This window comes from Lonchura striata, chromosome 26 (assembly GCF_046129695.1).
Source record: "Lonchura striata isolate bLonStr1 chromosome 26, bLonStr1.mat, whole genome shotgun sequence".
In the NCBI taxonomy this organism is placed as follows: Eukaryota; Metazoa; Chordata; class Aves; order Passeriformes; family Estrildidae; genus Lonchura; species Lonchura striata.
In genome coordinates this window covers 7,747,557-7,766,966 of record NC_134628.1, presented here as the reverse complement: position 1 = coordinate 7,766,966, position 19,410 = coordinate 7,747,557, and the positions used below count along the sequence as shown (strand labels likewise).

At 45.7% G+C, this 19,410-nt stretch overlaps 1 protein-coding gene across 12 annotated transcripts in view; it reads left to right on the top strand.

The window, feature by feature from the left end:
* Positions 1 to 19,305, top strand: part of EPB41 (erythrocyte membrane protein band 4.1) — a 94,022-nt gene extending 74,717 nt beyond the window's left edge. For 5 of the 12 annotated variants that reach the window (XM_077788502.1, XM_077788501.1, XM_077788498.1 and 2 more), the window contains 5 exons: positions 10,763 to 10,891; positions 12,874 to 12,975; positions 13,426 to 13,506; positions 14,891 to 15,018; positions 15,872 to 19,305. In XM_077788502.1, the coding sequence (XP_077644628.1) occupies positions 10,763 to 10,891; positions 12,874 to 12,975; positions 13,426 to 13,506; positions 14,891 to 14,989 (411 nt within the window). In that variant the 3' untranslated portion in view covers positions 14,990 to 15,018; positions 15,872 to 19,305. Of the gene's footprint in view, positions 1 to 6,263; positions 6,315 to 9,087; positions 9,565 to 10,762; positions 10,892 to 12,873; positions 12,976 to 13,425; positions 13,507 to 14,890; positions 15,019 to 15,871 lie in introns of all 12 variants that reach the window. The other 7 variants (XM_077788496.1, XM_077788492.1, XM_077788493.1 and 4 more) reach the window with 4 other exon arrangements.
* Positions 19,306 to 19,410: the final 105 nt, after the last annotated feature.

Here is a 19,410-nt window from a genome sequence, read left to right as displayed (position 1 = left end):
TAGGAAACTCAGATTGGCATTTAAATAAAAAGTGTTCACTGCTCCTCTTGGTAATAATTTAGGGGCAGGGTGTGCTTTTCATTTTCTAGTAGGGGCAACCTGTGACAAAGTATCCCAGATTCCCTCTATACCCCTGTTCTCACATCCAAGAAAATACATAGTGTTACAGGAGAAAACCCATTGCAAGGAGATATTTATTGTAAAGATAGATTTTTTTTTTTTTTCTAATTTGAAGGTCTTGGTGCACTTGGGATGTGTTTTATTTAATTTGTGTAGAACTAACTGAGGCATGTTTGCTTAGGTCACAGAGATGAAGTTGCCTGTTGTTTGAGTATTCCCTCTGTTGTCATGTTGACTTAACCACATCAGGACACACATCTAATGTTAAAGCCCTCAATTGTTTTTGACTTCTTTAACCAAACTGTTGCATGCCGGTTGTTTTTCATTGCCTACAATGTAAGTGTCTGGATGATGCTCCCATTTATCCAAGTTATCCTGGCTGAGCTGTGCAGGCTCCAGCCCAGCTGGACTGAGCAGAGCTGGTTTGTGAACTGAGAGAAAGTGGGACTTTGTGTCTAAGGGGTTTCTTTTCTGTAAATAGTAACGATGGGGCTGAGCTCAGCCCCCCATTTCTCCTTTCAGCACTAATTCGTGCTCTCCTGTGTCCACTGGAAGACTGGGCTGGACACAGTCACTCTGAGAACACCCCCTCATGTCATCAGTGGTGGCAACTGCTCCAGCAGCATGGAAGAGAAAGGAGAAGGCCTTTATTACATGGGCTAAAATGAGTGAATATATATAAATAGCTGTATTTATAAGCCTTTCTAGATCTGTATCTATGTGAACAGTATTATTTAGGAAGCTAGCAGATAAATTTGAAGGAATAAGGCAAACATGGCATATGCTATGTGGTCTGAGGGTCCGTGGGTTATCATGAGGCATCTCTTCCTCTTGAGGTACAGGTTGAGGTTCTAAATGCTGTCTCAGAAACTTAGATTGCTAGACAAACCCTTTGTTTTAATCCCACAGGAATCTTTCCAATTCCTCTTGTAACCTGCTCCGATTAGTTCACCAGTTTGTGCCTTTAGGACTTTGTTTTGTGAGGATGCTGACTTTTCATTGGAAAATATTCTTCCCTTTTTAATATACTGCCTTTAATACACAGTCTTCCTCCTTTGGCACTAGGAAGTGTTGAAGTCTGAGGGTTGTTATCCAGGTGTAGTCTGGTTTGAAGGAGGGTGTTGGCTGACTACCTCCCTGAATCCTTGGAGCATGCCTTGGAATGCACTTGGACTCCAGCACATCTGGTGTGGAGTTTAGGAAGATGGAGGTGGGCCCTGGAGTGGAGAGGTGATGGAGGATGCTGGGATGCCATGTGCTGTGCAGAAAATGCAGGGTGGAAGAAGTCAGGGGATGCTTGTAGCTGGCATTCCTTGCCTGCATCTCCTTTCCAAAATAGTAACAGTTGTGATGAGGAGCAGGGATTGTTTGTTCTCCTCAACCTGACGTGAAGAGGGAAGAAACAGGAGTTTCTCTCTGTCATTTTCTGTCCATATTTCCTGGAGTTTGAACACACAGGTGCTTCCTTTCCAAAGCCATTGCTCAGGATCACTGCTTGGCATGCTGCAGTGAGCACGGCTGAGTTTACTGCATTTCTGATCCACTGACAAGAACTTGGAAGCCACACTAGTGGCTTTGGCAAAGCCATGATTTCTATAGCTCTGTCGCCCATTTTCAAAGGACCTGAATTCTAAAACTTTTTGTCCAGAGCAACCTTAGGCCAGAGTGCTTGGGGTGTCTCATCCCAGCAGGATAAGAGATGGGCTCTACTCTACTCAATTCTGTAATGCTTTAATTCAAATGGTCTCTTTCTCTCTTTTTTAATCTTGAGATAAGGCTGGTTGTCATCAGCAAAAAGCCTTGGAAACTTTACATTCTGAGAATGCTCAGGAACATTTTTGTTCCTGAACATACATACCAATTATCACTGCAGAGTATAAAGAAATTGAACAAATGCTTTCTGTGTCTCTGGCAGTTTAGTCACCAGTTATCCATATTCCCCCAGGTAGCTATGATCCCTCCTGACAGAGGAAGGCTGTAACTTAGCAAGAACAGAAACCTTGTCTGTCCAAAGCCCCAGGGATGTGCCCGCTGGGTTAGAGCCCCTTTCCTAGTTGCTCCATTGCTTTTTTCCCTGTTTGCTTGTGATGCAAAGGGAGTGACAGTCCATGGCAATCCACGTAAGGATTCTGTATCCCGTTTGTGCACATTCCATATCTTTGACACCTTGGTGCTCTGGTTTCCCCCTTTTCCCATGATGTCAGCAGAGGATGCAGCATCAAGAGGAGGATTTTGTGAGTCCTGCTGTCATCCCTGTGGCACAGGGAGAGCTGATTTGCTCTAGTGCTGTTTAAAGTCTGAGATTTCAGGGGATCTATAAAGGAACCAGTACATGAACTCTATTTTCCTCAGAAATAAACTTGCTGGGGACACGAGCAGCTCCTGGCTGCCTGCCCTGACACTGGCACCCATTGACACAGAGATTCACACACCCTGTTCAGCCTGGCTTGTGCAGTGCCAGGCTATGAGCAATGGAAAACTGAGTTATCCCTCCTGCAGAGAAGCTGGAAATGTCTGCAGCATGTAGCCTCATCCAGGCTGGCATGAGAAATCATGGTTTTTCAATGTGACCTGCTGCAGAAAATGGCATTCTGGAGACTGGCACACTGGTGATATAGGCAGGATAAGTCTGCCAGCAGTTTTGCTCAGTGTTTTGTGGTGTGGTCACTTAGCACTTTGATGCTTGTGTGTAGGATCCCGTTGGGAGCTGTAGAGGGTTCAGTGCTTCCCATCGTTATATTGATGGTTGGCTCCACACTCCCAGATTCAAGCTCGTTTGGACACCACCTAAAACACACAGGAGTTTCTTGTGCTTTCTTGCTTTAGGAAAAAGCTGAAACACGTATTTTGAAGCAGCAGATGTGCCAGAGCCAGTAGCTTGGAACTCTGATTCAGCTCCAAGGCTGTGCTGGGTGTGGGGCTCTGTGTGTGATGGTACTTGAGGTCTTCATTGCTGTGAAACAACATCCCTTTTTCTTTTTTTGACTGCTAAAAGGGAGCAGATAAATTAGGGTGTTGGCTGCATCTCCTCCCACCTTCTGTCTCACTCGAAGAGTAATGGAAGGTAAGCTGAGGACTCTCCATGGGCAGCTCAGTCAGGGTGGTCTTCAGCCAAGACTGGATGCCCTCTCTTGTGGTTTGTCCAGTAACTAGTGATGACCCTAAAGAGTAGGTATTCCATATCTCCCTCCTATCCTGAAATAATCAGTAGAGGTGGGTTTCCTCAGCGCCAAAGGCAGTAGTTTGTGTTTGGAGGAATGAGGCTTGGCTGTACCACTGGCTCCTGGGAAGGTTATCATAGAATCATGAAATACCCTGAGTTGGAAGGGACCCATAAGGATCATCAAGTCCAGATCCTAATGATGATGGTCAATGTCTTTCATTTCACATCAGTCTTAGTAATTTGTCACTTTGAGAATTTTTTCACTGGTTTAACTGGGTTTTCTTTTTTCCTTGTCATGAGTTGATGGTGCCTGTTCTTACCTACAGGATGAGGGAGGAAGTTTACTGGATAAATTCAGCCCAAGAAAGGGTTATGGATTCATGCAGAGACTTTGTGGTCTGTATTTATTAGTACACTTGAGAACTGGGTGACACTGGAGAACCTGACAGAGGTGATTCCTCTGCATCTTTTGTGGTTTGTGGGGTTGGAGGGAAGGACAGGCCTTGGTTTGAGCCCCTTTGGGATCTTTTGGCAATGGTAGACAGTCCTGTTAGACTAGTCCTGTGGGGACTAGAAACAGTTTCTTTTTTACCTAAAATGCTCTCTTTTAGAACACTTTTTTGGTTTTGTATTTTTTCTCAGATTTTTCTTTGTAAATATGTACATTTATCCATTAATAAATGTTATTGCAAATCAGATCTTTCTTTCCACTGCTTATTAACAAAAAAAGCTATATATGGTCTCTGTTAATGACTTCTTGGACTAACCTTCAGTATTCCTTTCTCAAAGCAGGAGCCGTCAGACTCTGAGTCATTGCTGATGACACTCAAAGTGTAGGGTCTGTTGGACACTCTTGGGTGTGGGTTGGGTGCTCCTGGGGAGAGGGAGTACACAAGGCTGCAGCTCTAAGATATCAAACTGACCAGAATAATTCAGTTGAGTATTAAATCCAGCTTGGTTTAAGACAGGCTTTGTTTGCAGGAGTCCTCTACTAAGTACTTAATGTCACTCTTGCACCTTCTCCCACTTAGCTTTGGAGACTGTGTGGTAGGAAAAATCAATTGCAGAAAGTTGTTTTGAGAGCAGAAGTGAGGCAGGTCCTGCAGAGCTCAGCTACAAGAGCCTCTGTCCCACATGGTGTGTTAATATGGGGACAGAAATGTTCCTTTTTGGTTTTGTAAGTGAAAAAAAACACATTCCTAATGAACTGCTGTTCCTCAGCTCAGTTGAAACAACATGAGCTTCTGGTGGGTTTTTTGTGGTTCAAGCTCAGGTTGTGTTTTGAGGTTGTGTCAAGAGTCAAAATTAAGTCCCAAGTTTTTCAAGATTACAGGAAGGCAGATCTGACTGCTCATAATGCTAGTTCCCGAGATGAGTGTGGCACCGAGGCAGAGCTTTGTGTGACTTCATGTCTTGGTTTAAACAGACAGGTGTCTGTTAAGGAAGGCAGGAGCCTCTCTTGAAATGAAAAATGTAAACCCCTTCCATCTAAATTGTTATAATTTTGAAATTAAGGGGCTCTCAGGCAAAGATATGGGAGTAGGAATTGCAGTTCTTTATTAGGAAAGAAATATATTAAAAAATAAATATAAAAATAAAAATGCAGTAATACAAAACAACACTGCCAGAGTCTGAGCAGGCCCTGTCCCCTGTGGGTCAGGGAGTGGCTCAGCCCCATCCCAGGGGGGCTCAGCCCTCCTGCAGTGCCAGCTGTGCTTCTGCTGGAGCAGGATCTGCACAAGGGGGGAGTTTTCCTTGGAGCTCCAGGGCTGGGGGAGATGGGCCTGGGCTCCTCTGGGAATGCAGGGGGGATAAAGCTGCTCCTCTGGGAATGCAGGGGGAAGGAAGCTGCTCCTCTGGGAATGCAGGGGGAAGGAAGCTGCTCCTCTGGGAATGCAGGGGGAAGGAAGCTGCTCCTCTGGGAATACAGGGGGAAGGAAGCTGCTCCTCTGGGAATGCAGGGGAAGGAAGCTGCTCCTCTGGGAATACAGGGGGAAGGAAGCTGCTCCTCTGGGAATGCAGGGGGAAGGAAGCTGCTCCTCTGGGAATGCAGGGGGCAAAGGCTGCTGTGCTGTTCCCAGGTCAGATTGGATCCAGGTAGGAATGCTTGGCTCCTCCCCTGGGCGCAGCATCTCCCCATGGATGATGGAATTTTCTCAGCCATGCAGGGACACTCAGTGGCCATGGACAGCAGAGATCTCCTGGAGGGAGGATTGGCTGTGGGAGAGAGAAAGAAAAGTGCCCAAAGAGCAGCCGAGCCCTGCCCCAGCTCTGACAGGTGGCAGTAGAATACACACCCCCAGCTACATCTTGCAACCTAAGACACTTCATTTATGGAATGAGGGAATTGGAATGAGCAGCACAAAATTGATGGGATTTATAAACACTGACTTTATCCCCTCTTTTCACCTGCTGCTTCTGCACTAAGGCAGCTCTTGCAATGCCACTACTTTATTCTCTGAGGAGGGTTTTGGAATAAAGAGCCCTTCATGGGAGAGTACCTGTCCTGCAAAAGAGATGGGAAAGGAGACCAGTGAGGGTGGGCAGAGGAATTGTATTTTTAAGTCTTGATCTTGGGGTTGTTTCATGTTGCCAAGACATTGATGTAGTGTTTGGAGGTGATTGCTGTGTGTTGTGTAATATATTGGATTCTTGTTAATGACAGAATTTAGTCTTTTGAAGGTTTGAGCACACTATGTGTTTTCTAGCATTACTTCTACTTTTGGTCAAAATCTCTTTTATTTGTCTGTCATTTGAGTAGGCTGGTCAGGATGTTCTGATCAGATCAATGGCAGTGAGAAAATCCACTGAAAACCACAAATCCATAGGTAATGTCCATCCTTTTCATTGCCAGGGTGTTTTGAACAGCTTCTGAACATTTTTAACTTTTATCTTAAGGCAAAGCAGTTTGGTAAGGCAGTGGTGGGTACTGTAAAATAAGGATCTCTTGTTTTCTGCTTTATAATACTTTTTATCTAAGTGCTTTGCCAGCTGTGAGATTGAGCATCAGTTGATCTGGGAGCGCTCTCTGGTGAGTGTGGTTTGCTACAAAGCAACATAATCTCCTTTTGCATCCCTAGACAGTCGCACCAACTCTGTGAGCTTCTGTGGATCCTTGTTTGGGGATAACCTAATAACAGTGTCAACAATTCCGTTGCCATGCTGGAAAATAACAGGTCTGGGAAGTATTAACCAGCTGGGATACCTAGCATTTCATGTGGTGGTTGTAGGCAGTTACTGTGCACTACAACTTCATGGTTTTAGCAATTTTTATTTAATAGTAAGTAACTGGCAGCTGACATAAGTTCAGCACTCCTTGAGTTTTCTGCAGGATAGTAGTCTGATTTGGGATGGGAATAGTGAAATATTCAACAGAAAGAAGCAGCAGCATGAAAAAAAACATACACTCTGACAACACAGGGCAGCTGAATCATACAAATAGATCCTGATCCAAAACAGCAGAGTCTTAAAAAAATGCAAGCAAACCAATTTATACAAAACCATTTTTTGAGAAAAATAAATTCTTTTGGCCACTGGTGTCAAACATGAAATTAAGCCTGTTATTAATTTATCCCCAGTCTGAATTATTGTGTGTCACTTCATTGCAATGCTTCAGCTGTATCTTCAGAAGCACAAAGATTTGTATTTCAAGGATGATGCTTTAGTTGCATTCATGTCTGGGTCAGTTTGTTTCTTCTGGGGCATTGCATCCTCTCCTGTATTTAACTTACTCTGTGTTTGACTGCTTTGTGCTTGATTTAGGCCTCACTGGTTTGGGGCTATGTCCCTGGAAATAAGTAGCTGGCAGTCCAGGTATCTGTCAGGTTGCCAGGGTCTCAAGGTGAGCTTGGAACTCTACAAATCTAAACCCTAAACATAGGTGTGCTTTGGCATTTGCAATTTAAAACAAATCTTGATAAGATCAGAATTTGTGACAAATGCTGAAATTGCTATGGGGGAGTTTTACATAGATAACTTTATTTAGAAACAAATACCTTCCCATTAGTTTATCTTCTTAATAATAATAAGTGGAATAGGAAGGCAAGGCAAAAAGTGTTTCTGACCAGTTGATCTTATCAGGATTTCATTCTGTCTTTCCAGCTTGCATGTTTGCTGCTGCACTTGGCTCTACTGGTGATGAGAATATATGTGGCACAGGCTTCATTCCAGCTCTCCCTTCCTTTTTGCATCTGTCATACAAGATGCTTCCAAAATGCAGATTATTTTATCTGTCTGTGAAAGGGAACTGGGAGGTTGTTTTGACTGTATACAGATTTTTGCCTTTTAAATACATCAGTGTTTGTGTAGCTGCTTAATCTTCTTTCTTTTATCTGTGATTCTCCTGTTGGCTGAGTAGTGCTCCAACTCTTACATAAGGAAATCTCACTCCTAAGGCATGTTCCATTAAACCCCAGAAGATGAGCTGTGTCTTCTCAAGGTCCCATGAATAATTTGCAAGGTTTAGCAGCTATAATTAAGGGAAGGTCAGCATATTGGCAGTATATAAATTCTAGTTTTAAGCCAACAAGACATGGCTGTCCACAGCTGAAAACCCCATTCATTTTGTGGAATATTGCAATGTAGAGTCTTGGGTTAGGAAATGAGGGTGGGATCTGGGTATTGTACTGTGGAATATCCTGAGTGGGAAGGGACTTGCAGGGATCATCCAGTCCAGCCCCTGGCCCTGCCCAGATCCCCCAACAACCCCTCCTGGGCATCCCTGGGGCTCTGGCAGCCTCGGGGCCGTGCCCATTCCCTGGGCAGCCTGGGCAGTGCCAGCACCTCTGGGGGAAGAACCTTTCCCTGAGCTCCAGCCTGCTCTGCCCTGGCCCAGCTCCAGCCGTGCCCTGGTGCTGCCCCTGTCCCAGGGCAGGGATGGGAGCTGCCCCTCAGGAGGAAACTGCAAAGTGCCTTGAGGTCTCCAAGCTTCTCCATGTTTGGAGAAACATGTGGAAGTGGGTTTGGATCAGAAATAGCCTTTCCCTGTGAGCACAGTCTGACCTGCCCATCTCAGTGCTGATTGTTCTCCCTCCATTCCTATTAAATACATTTTGCTGAGCAATATCCCAACAACTTAAGCACAAGAGGCTGGAAATTCTAATAAATAGAAAGCTTACAGCTAACCTGTCTGCAACATAAAGAAGCAGAGAACTGAAAAATACCATGAGAAATGGGGGAAGAGTAATTTCTTGAAATTATACTTTAAAATAGTATATCCTACCATTGAGCTGTGCTGTGAGAGGAGGTCAGTCAAAGTGAAAGTCTCTGGGGTATAAAAAATGTATCATACCAAATAACTCACAGGCTTCAGGCCTCACATTTTAAACACAAATTACAGTTTTTTGGTTGCCTAGGGAATCTTGTTAGAAAGTGAGGCAACAGTTTCAAGGAGTTAAAAGCAGAATCAGGGAATGGTTTTGGTGGGTTTAGTTGCCCATGGAAGTTTTGGATGTGCACAAGTCTCCTCAATACACTGATACACTGAAATTATTCCAAACTGAGCAAAAAGCATTTAGCGGTGTCTCTTCCTCTTGGTGCAGAGAGTTGTTTTCTTATTACTTCCTTAGAATTTAGGAGAGTGGACTATTAATGTACCAGGAAGGCTGTGTCAGTAAATGCACTGAGTACAGCACAGAGGTTTTCCAGTGTCCCGCCCCACTGTTGCATGTGTTACTGGAGATGTGATATATGATAAGAACCTGATGTTTTGCCTTGATGCCTTCTGACCTCCTACTCTCCTTAACTCCCTGCTCTCTTTCTCTCTCTCTCTCTCTGGCCTTTTTTGTCTATCCATTTCTTTTTAGAAAATGAGTGACTTTCTCTCCCAAGAGGATGTGGCTGCAGTGGCAGAGTGGAGCAGTTTTAACACTGGCTTTGCATGGGAGGGCTCAAGGCAGTCGGTAGTTTTTAGTGAGACTCCAGTGCCACCCACCTCACAGCCTTCTGCCAGCTGGCACTTTGGTGCTTCCTCCCTAAGCAGCGAGGAGGATGAGGAGAAAGAGGAGGAGGAGCAGGAGGAGGCGGTTCCCAGCCGATCCGCCAGCGAGGAGGACCTGACATGTGGAAAGGGGGTTTGTGTGGATGTGGAGAAGGACTCGGAGCTCTCTGAGCTGGAGCCCCCACCCAGCCTTGCCACACTTCCCTGGCAGCTCTGGGGAGGAGAGGAGGAGGAGGTGGCAGAGGATGGTGAAGACAGCTTTGCCTTTAGAAAGCCACATGGCGAATATCCCAACCCAGATGCTCCTAACAGGCTGCTGGAGCTCATTCGCTGCTTCCAGGTAGTGAGCCCAGCTCCTGCACCCCACGCCCCAGCTTCCTTTGGAGTGGGAACCCAAACACTGCAGCAAGCAGATGCCACAGACCCGCATAGGAGTTGGGTTTGCTTGGCTTGGACTTGTGCTTGGAGCTAATGAGCTGGTGAATCTCCCACAGTCAGTGCAATAAACCCCTCTCAATTTATCTTTGAATTAAATATGAACCACTGTCAATTTGTCTTTGCATTAAATACAAGTCCCTCTCAATTTATCTTTGCATGAAGTACAGTTGCCACAGTGCAATGCCCTTTGCTCTTCTTGGATTGAAGCATCCTGTGGCATTCCCATGAAAAGGCAATATTTAGGCTCAAAAATAATGTCATTTTAGCTCCTTAAGGAGTTTGCTGGCTCCAGCTGGACTGGCAGCTGACTCTCAGCACAGCAGAGCAAATTTGAGGTGCTGTCCAGTGTGTCCCTTTATGCTCCCCACTGTGGGAGGGATTTTTGCCTGCTCCAGTGTTGTTGCTTTTGGTTCAATAGATGCCTGTTTCCCCCTGATGATCGCAGTGGCATCTGGCCGGGTTGGGGATGGTGGCAGAAATCGAGCTCTCTGGGAAAGCAGTGGCTCTGAACTCACTCTGTCTTCTTCTGGATAATCATCAGGTGTTGGAATAACTGATTTCTCTCCACCCTTACTTTTCTTCCTGTTTTATCTGACATTGATTTAATAAAAGTTAAAGATTTGATGAGGATTTTTCATAACACAGGATTACTCTTGAGGTCAGGATAAAGCTACTCAACTGTGGTAAAGTCTTTGTGTGCCCATGGTTGGTGTTAATCCTGACACTGGCATCAGCAGATGAGGGTCATCTTCTCCTGGCAACTGGCAATGAGCTTCTGGTAATTAGAAAGTTAAGAATCAGTGGAGACAGTGTCTGTGGTATTGTGACACACCTGTTAAACCCTTAATGCCTGGTTTGGGCTGACCAGAGTCCACAGTGTGGGGAAGGGCTGGAGGATTTTGCTGTCTGTCTAATCCTCATGCCTGATTGCTGCCCTCGGAGCAGTGTGTTGTTCCAGACACTTAAACCCAAAGATTTCCAGGCTGACCTTGGTTCCCACAGTACTTTTATCAGATCAGTGTCAGAGCACTTGCCAGCAGCCCAGTCAGGATGTGGAGATGGGAACTAGCTGTTTACAAGATGTTTTTAACCCTGTCTCACAGCCCCCGCTAGTGAAGACACAGACTGTCACCATCTCTGATGTGTCCAGTGCCGTCAAAAGTGAAATTCCCACAAAGGAAGTCCCTATTGTCCACACAGAGACAAAGACCATCACCTATGAAGCTGCACAGGTAAGGTGTGTCTGATAAATTTCCCAGGGGCTTAATTAAACCCAACTAAACATTTTGTTTCCAAATCCTCAGGATGAGACAGCAGCACCTGCCTGTCTGCATGTCTGGGTGCAGCACAGGCATTAACTGATACTGTGGACATTATTTCCAGATGCATCTGGTATTTTTAGGGGAACAGTGGTTTTGCTATCCCTGAAGAGTAATTATTTTTTCAAGATGTGCTTGCAAACAGAATTTATCTTCAGCCACTGGTGGCTTCAGGATGTGGCTCTTTCTGTACAGAGTTAACCTGAGTTGGCCTTTTTTTCTGCAATAAATGACTTGTTTTGTTTTCCCAGATCACCCAAAGAAGCTGTTTATGCCTCTTCAGAACTTGGTTTATAAATTATTTGGTCATCCTTAGGTTTCAAGACTGAAATGGTTGTTAAACACCAAATGTTTTTTATAAAATGAAACCTCGGTGTGTGTTGACTGGAAAGTAAAAATCTTAGTGGAACAATCTTATGAAGCAGAGGATATGCAGATATGGATTCAATGTTGTTTTAGAAGGTTTTAATCACAAAATGGCAGGATGGTTTGAGATGGAAGGGACCTAAGAGTTTACCCAGTTCTAGCACCCTGTTGTGGGCAGGGACACCTTCCACTATCCCAGACTGTTCCAAGCCCTGTCCAGCCATGGACACTTCCAGAGATCCAGGGACAGCCACAGCTTCTCTGGACAATCTATGCCAGGACCTCCCCACCCTCCCAGGGAGCAATTCCTTCCCAATCTCCCATCCATCCCTGCCCTCTGGCAGTGGGAGCCATTCCCTGTGTCCTGTCCCTCCATCCCTCTCCAGCTCTCCTGGAGCCTCTTTAGGCCCTGAAAGGGCTCTGAGCTCTCCCTGGAGCCTTGTCGTCTCCAGGCTGAACACCCCCATCCCTTCCAGCCATTCTTCATGTATTTGAAATTTTGGAGCCTGTGTTAGCTTGGCTTTGCCATCACTGTGGTTGTCAGCAGCAGCCTGTGCTCTGCTGTTACAGTGAAGTGACTGCAGGAATCTCATGATTGTATCATTTGGGATTCCTAAGGAATGCTGTGGCTGCTCTGCATCCTCCCAGCTGCAGCACCAGAGAGATCATTCAGACAATGGTGGTGAGCATTGCCCTTGCTTTCAGCAAGTGTGTAGGTGAATGGAGGAGTTTTGCTCTAACTGGAAAATGGAAAGGAAAAGTGATCTCTCCAGGGCTGGGATCAGTCAGCCATGTGTGCACAGGATGTGATGTGCCATGAGATCTCTTCCAAACTGTGGAAAATGGTCCCACCTTGTGGTAATTCCAGATATTGTCCCAGTGCTGAGCAAGGATGCTGCCCAGTGGGGACATGGACAGCACAGTCAGGATGAGCTGGCCAGGATAACTTAAGTTTGGGATTTTTGGCAGACCTTGAGTGGTTAAGTCAGGGTGAAATCCAAGAACCAGCTCTAAAAGTTATTCCTGTTTCAGCAAATTTCTGGACGTTCTTTGCTTCTGCAAAACATGAAGTGAGGGATGTGCAAGGTGTTGTCAGGAAGGAGGAAGGGTGACAATTACCTTCTGAATAAGATTGTGCTCTTGGCTTTGTTGATCTCCATGGATGGAGGCAGGTGGAATTTGGGATTGATGTCTGTGTTGGTCTCCTGTCATGGTTCAGGCATGGATGGTATGACTAGCACTGCTGGGCCAGCAGCATGCTCAGATTTGGGTACATCCCCGTGCCCCCGGTCTGAGGGGTGTCACATGTCCTCCCTGAAGGATCTGTGCTTTTCCAGCCTTAAAACATAGGGACTTTGAGCTTTCAGAGACCTCCCCAGCTCATGTGCACCTAGGCACAGGTTGACTTGTGTCTTGTACACGATGGAGCTGCTGTCCTCAGATTGTCCTCTCTCTGGCTCTGGTCATGTGGGGCCTTTGCTTCTGTCCCCATTACTCAGGGACTGATGGTCTGTTCTTGTGTCCCACAGACAGATGGTGGCAATGGGGATTTAGACCCTGGCATCCTGCTGACTGCCCAGACCATCACTTCAGAAACCACCAGCAGCACCACCACCACCCAGATCACCAAGGTAACACCAGAGAGCCCCACAAAACACCAATTTAACCAACAGCCTGATGGAGAGAGCAGGGATGAATGAGGGAAAAAAAAATTCTTGGACGGTCCTTTCAAATACACGATTAGTACCTGGAGCAAAGCACAAAGGCTTCAGTTCTGCCTGTGTTAAATCTGTGGACTGTGCATTAATTGCAGCACAGTCTGGACATTGACTCTGACTATCCTGTGGGACAGCAGGAAGAGCTGTACTGTGGGGATAAGTTCTTCCCTGGTTCAGTTGTAAAAAATAACTCTTTGACAGTTTTTCCTTGAGCAGCAGCAGCTTCCCCTGTGACTCTAATGCTGGGTACAACAGCACTATTTGGTGACACTATTTTTGGATACCATCTTTAGACAGGCAGCCCCAGTGAGCTCAAATGTCTCTGCACTTTTATACTAACAGCAGCTTTTCCTTCTGTTCTAGACTGTGAAAGGTGGCATTTCAGAGACACGGATTGAGAAGAGGATTGTCATCACAGGAGATGCAGATGTAGACCATGACCAGGTAGGAGCATGGATAAGATCCAAAAGAGTTTCCCAGAGTTGGAAAAAATCAGTCAGGCTGCCTGTTCAAAGACAATGTGACCAAAAAATGAACTAGGGAAATTTTACTGGGGTAGAGATAAAAGTTCGTATTTTTGTAAGTTGTGGCTGCTCCATCCCTGTAAATGTTCAAGGCCAGGTTGGACAGGGCTTAAAGCAACCTGTCTAGTGGAAGGTGTCCCTGCCCATGGCAAGGGCTGGAATGGGATGAGGGTTTAGATCCATGTCCAATCAAGCTATTCCATGTCAATAATAAATTCCTTTTTGACATTAAGCAGCTGAGCCAGGAAAGCTAAATTGTATGATGAACAGCAAAGTTTTGATTCCAGAATTGTTTTGGACAGTTGTAGGTTTTTTTTTAAAAATCCATAAAAATGTGAAATAAAAGTTTTCTTTGACATCTGGCTGATCTGCATTCCATTTCCCATAACTTTGAAGCACTCTTGCTATTCTGTAGTGCCAGAAGTCATTTCAGAGCACTTAGCACCTGTGTTACATCTCTTTGGCTTTATACGAAACCTTTTTGATGACTCAGCCTCATTGGCCTCTTGCATGTGTTGGAAGTGATGATTTTGTCATCAGAGAATTATACTTTCAATTTAAATTTAGTCACAAGTATCATGGGGGTGGAAAATATTCTTATGACAAGATCTAGTTTATTAACTCCAACAGAAAATGTCTGAGATGTGCCTATCACACTTGCTGGAAGAATAAGGAGGTTATGCTTAATTGCTCTCATCCATCTTATGCCATGGGGCAGTGGAGAGATGGGGGTATTCTTCAAATAGTGCTTTTCCTTTCAGAGATAATGTATTAGCAATAAAAGTCACCAAAGTATGTGGCTGAAGTCTTGGGGGCAGTGTTTGGTACCACAATTTAAGACCCAGAACTATTAGAGAGATTCAAAAGGAAGCTCTGAAGATGGGGAAGGATCAGGAGGGGCCATAGAGGGGGTGGCTGAGGGCACTCGGTGTCTTCAGCTGGAGCAGAGGAACTGAGGGCAGAGCTCTGTGGGCTCTGCAGCTCCCTTAGAGGGTGCTGGCACTGCCCAGGCTCCGCAGGGAATGGGCACGGCCCCAAGGCTGCCAGAGCCCCAGGGATGCCCAGGGTGGGGTTGTTGGAGGGTCTGGGCAGGGGCTGGACTGGACTGGACTGGACTGGACCGGACCCCTGTGGATCCCTTCCAACTTGTGATTGTAATTTTCCTGTAATTCTATTAAGTGCATCTACTTTGCTTTTTTACACCCTGGAGTTAGAAGAAGGTACTTGTGCCCTTGGGGATGGTGGATGCCATGCTCTGTCACTCTGACATGCTCTAACCCGTGCTCTCCCATGCTGTCCCTCAGGTCCTGGCCCAGGCGATCAAGGCTGCCAAGGAGCAGCACCCAGACATGTCGGTGACCAAAGTGGTTGTGCACCAGGAGACAGAGATTGCAGAGGAGTAGTTGGGCTGTGTGAGTAGAGACCACCTCAGGTGAGGGCAGGGGGTGATTGTTCTCAGTGCACAGGAGATTTGGGTAAAGAGGGTCAGCGTTGAAGTAAAATGATCATTGTTCTCTGCTGAGTCCTGCTCAGGCTGTTCCTGTTAGATCCGTGGAGGCTGATGAGGCAGTCAGAGACAGCCTAATCCTGTGGAAATGAGCCCAAATGGGTTAAAAGCTACACAGCTCTTGCCATGAGGCTACTTTGCCTTCCCAAATATCCATGATGTGCTGAGAGCACATGGAGCAGCTGTAGGCCCATGTCAGTGCCCAGTAACCCCCGAGCTGGACCCCAAGCTTGCCTGGAAATCCCGTTTCCTGCATTTTTTATAAGTTTGGGAAGGAGCTGCTAAAGGAATCCTGGAGCTCTGACTGTGCCTCAGTGCTTTAAAGGCCATCCTGCCCCATGCCACTGATCATAGAATCCTGAAATGGTTTGGGTTGGATGGGATGGTAAAATTCATCCAGTCCCACCCCTGCCATGGGCAGGGACATCTTCTATTATCCCAGGATGCTCCAAACCCTGTCCAACCTGACCTTGGACACTTCCAGGGATCCAGGGGGTAGCCACAGCTTCTCTGGGCACCCTGTGCCAGGGTCTCACCACCCTCCCAGGGAACAATCCCTTCCAAGTATCACATCTAACCCTGCCCTCTGACATTCTTGTCCTGTTGCTCCAGACCCTTGTGCAAAATCACTCTCCTGGGTCCCCTTTAGCCATCTCTCACCTGCTACTGGTGGTAACTCACCTGAATTCAGTTCCCATCCACTTCAGGGAGGCAGATTCCTATCATCTCCAGCATGCTGCTGTTGGTAGTGAAATCTACCATCTTCCTCTCTTGCTAGGAAATGTTCCTGCCTGCTACAACACCAGGAAAAAGAAACCCAGCAAAACTACCAAGAAACTACCTGGAGCACAAAGACCTCGGATTTCAGACTTGACACTCAGAGACATTCATGTCATTTATTAAGAGTTGTGCTTTGACATTTTACTTGGGATTTTTCCAGAGTCCACTAGATCCTATTGGATATAGGGTTTTGTTTTGTTGGGGTTTTTTTATATATATTGCAACAGAGATATGCCATATTTCTAACTTCTGAAATACTTCTAATATTTTTTACAGGTTTTCAGTTTTGCATTCCCTCTCACACAAAGCCTCTTCAGACACAGAATCCCATCTCACAGGGCTCCAGGGCTCCCTGTTTTAACTTGTATTCCATCTGCCTTGTCAGGGATAATGGAGCTGTTCCATGCATATTCCCAGTGCGGGATCTGTATGCGCCTTCACAAAGCCGTGGGTCCTTCTTCCAGGAGAGTCAGTTTAGAGTCAGACTTCATGCAGCACTTCCGATTGTCTCCAGCTTATTTTTGTAGCTCTGGAGAGCTCCAGTCCTGCTGCGACCCCTGGGCTGCTCTGAGCTTCCTCCCCACTGGGTTCCAGCCCTGACGTGTGACCACAGTAGGGTTTTGTGGTGTAGCCTATGCACTCATCTGAATAGTTGACTAGCTTTAAGGAATACTGGAAGTTGCTTCAAGTATCTTATACTGTGAATTTTAGAGCGTTAAGAGGACTGTGGTAGCATCTCGCCTTCTTCTTGTGTGTCTCTGCTGAGTGCTCCCCAACCATTTGTGTTTCCTAGGTGCCATTAAATTAAAAAGCCCTTAGAAGTGTGTGTTTAAGGTGTTTGGACTCAGGATGCTATTAAGGTAGGCTTATGCAGCATTCACGGGAACTGAGCTTTTCAATGTCATAGTTTTTCACTTGTTTGTGTTCATAATTTTTAAATTAGGGAGGGGTTTTTGTTTTCTTTTGTAAGTCATGGGTTGGTTTTTTTTCCTCCCCTCACAGTGCTGTTTAAAGCTGAACACGTTACCCATTTCCCAGAGCGTGTATCCTATTATCATTTAATGTAAACTCCTTTAGACAATTTTTCCTAGGCCTGCAAGCTGTATTTGGAGAGGCTGAACAAGGAATTTTAGGAGGTGTCAGGTGTTGCTGGTTGTGATAGAGCCAAACCACATGGGAAGTGTTGATGTTCTCTCTTCCACGCTGGCCTGTGGGTCTGGATTTGGTTTCATGACCCCCCTTGCTGGAATGAAACATCAGGGTGATTGTCTGAATTTTGAGGCTGAGCTTACAGACCCCTAGGGCAATCTCCAGCACAGAGGGGGTGATGCAAAAACACGATTTCAGGGGCTGGATGTGCTCTCACTGCTGCTCTCTAAGCTTCATGGGAATGTTCTTGCCTGGTTTGTCCTTCTATCATTTAAATTCAAGAAGCAAAAAAGCAACCAAGCTCTGTAAAGAGTCTGCCCAGACACTTGTGAACACTTTAGTCCACTTGAGGTTGTGATTTTATTTGTTTTTCATGTACAAATATACATATATATATATATAGTGTGGCACAGTGGTAGCTGAGGGCAGGGAGTGTGCTGCTCCTCAGGTGAGGATGGGAAAAAATGGCAATGAAGATAAAATCTCTCCAGTTTTAAATTTAAATCATGTGTTTCAGAAGTCACTGGATTTAGCTCAGGCTGCAATGAATTCACTGTTCAGCTGCAACTGGCCCTGGAACTATATTGGGGCTGGTGCAGCTTCTCAGCTTCAGGTGCAATTTTAAATAAGCTGCCAGTATTGATTGGAGACTGCTGGAGGTGCTGGATTTTGGTTCTATTTGAGACTTGCTGGCCCTGGGTCCTGCTCAGCTTCCAGCCTTCCTGTGCTGGCAGCTGCCTCTGGGCTGCTCTGGTGCCTGGGATGCTCTGCCTCCCTCAGGGCATCATGCTCTGGGGATTTAGGGAGTCCTGGGCTGTAGTGCAGAGATTAAGTCTATCCATGTCTGAAAAGCTCTTTCCTTCCTTATTCTGCCACACTGGCCCTGGAAGAGGTCTGAGTCTCTGCTGTTCTCAGCTTAGTTGGGTAATGCTTACCTTAAACACCCATCATGCTGTGCACCCTCTGTCACTGTCCTTTTTCTGGGAATTGAGTTCTTTGCTGCTTCCTTCTCACTTGCAACAGACACCTGAAGAGTGAAGGGGCACGTGGAGCAGTGGCTGAGAGGATTTCTGGGCTTTATCAGGCAGAGCCAGCATGGCGAGTTTGTCCATAGCACTCAAAGGTACTTGGCTGTCAGGAGAATTTAGCAGACTGTGGTCCGTGGGTGTTCCCTTGGGGTGTCCTGTGCCCTGAGCACAATGAGTGGAACAAAACACCCCAGGGGGTTTCTGGGGTGAGAAACCTGCTGGCAGGAGAGGTGGTTCCTTTCCAAAAGGATGTGGTCACTGTTGCTGCAGATATCCCTTGTTAAAGGGCCTGTAGACTAGAAAAACCCTATTTTTATTTTTTTCCTTGGATTTTGAGTGGCTATTTCCAGGTTGTCCATTTTCACACTTCCCCCTGCTGAGTTCTTGTTTCTCCTGGAGTAATTCAAACCAGTCATGGCCTCATGTGCCCTTTGCCATTGCCTGCTGTCTGACCTCAGGGGTTTCCAGCCCCACTCCTGCCAACACGGTGCCAGAGCCCAGGAGCTGGACAGGAGCCTGGGAAGAAGATAAAAGCAGAAGCTTCTCTCACCCTCAGCCAAGGCCATGGTGGAGCTGCCCACTCCCACTTCTGGTGGGATTTAAAACACTTGGCTCTGAGTGTGCTGTGTCAGCTCTAGGAAAAAAACAGCTAAGTAAGGTCTATTTATATGAATCTTCCCAGCTCTTCCCACTCCACAAATTCACCCAGAGACTGTCTTGATTGTATAATATGCATTATATGGAAGCTATTTATATATGAATGAATGTTTTTATAGAAAGGAAGGCAAGGAGCTCTTGTTCTTCTCCATTAAACTGGAATGGCAGCTCTGGTTGCCCAGTAGCAATCCCTGACCAACAAGAGATGTGTTGGCAAAGGACTGACTGATTTCTGGTTTTAATAAACTGTGGTTTGCTGATTTTCCTAATTGTACAATTACCTTAAGAGGTGGTAGCATCCCAGCCTTAGAGATGAAACTTGTAAAAAACAAAAAAATAAATTATTTAGTTGAGAAGATGAAGGAGCTTTGTAAAATTTTTTAAGGCAATTGTGAATCATCTAGGTTAGGCATTTACACTCTTTATAAAAATAGGAGCTTTTAAAAGTTGGCAAAACTTTCTAGATCAACTAGTGATGGGAGCTGTTATTTTGGATTTTCATAGTGAATCAAAGGGAAAGTTGCCATAGTGTTTAGGCAGACCTAAATGTTCAGTATTGCTTCTTGTATTGCATTTTTCAATAAATCTTCAAACAAAATTCTCTCCCTGGCACTGAATTCTCTTCCTCCTTCTCGCCTTCCTCCAGGTCTCTCTCCTTAGCCTGGCTTTATGGTGACTTGGTTTTACTAGCCTAAACCAAAGT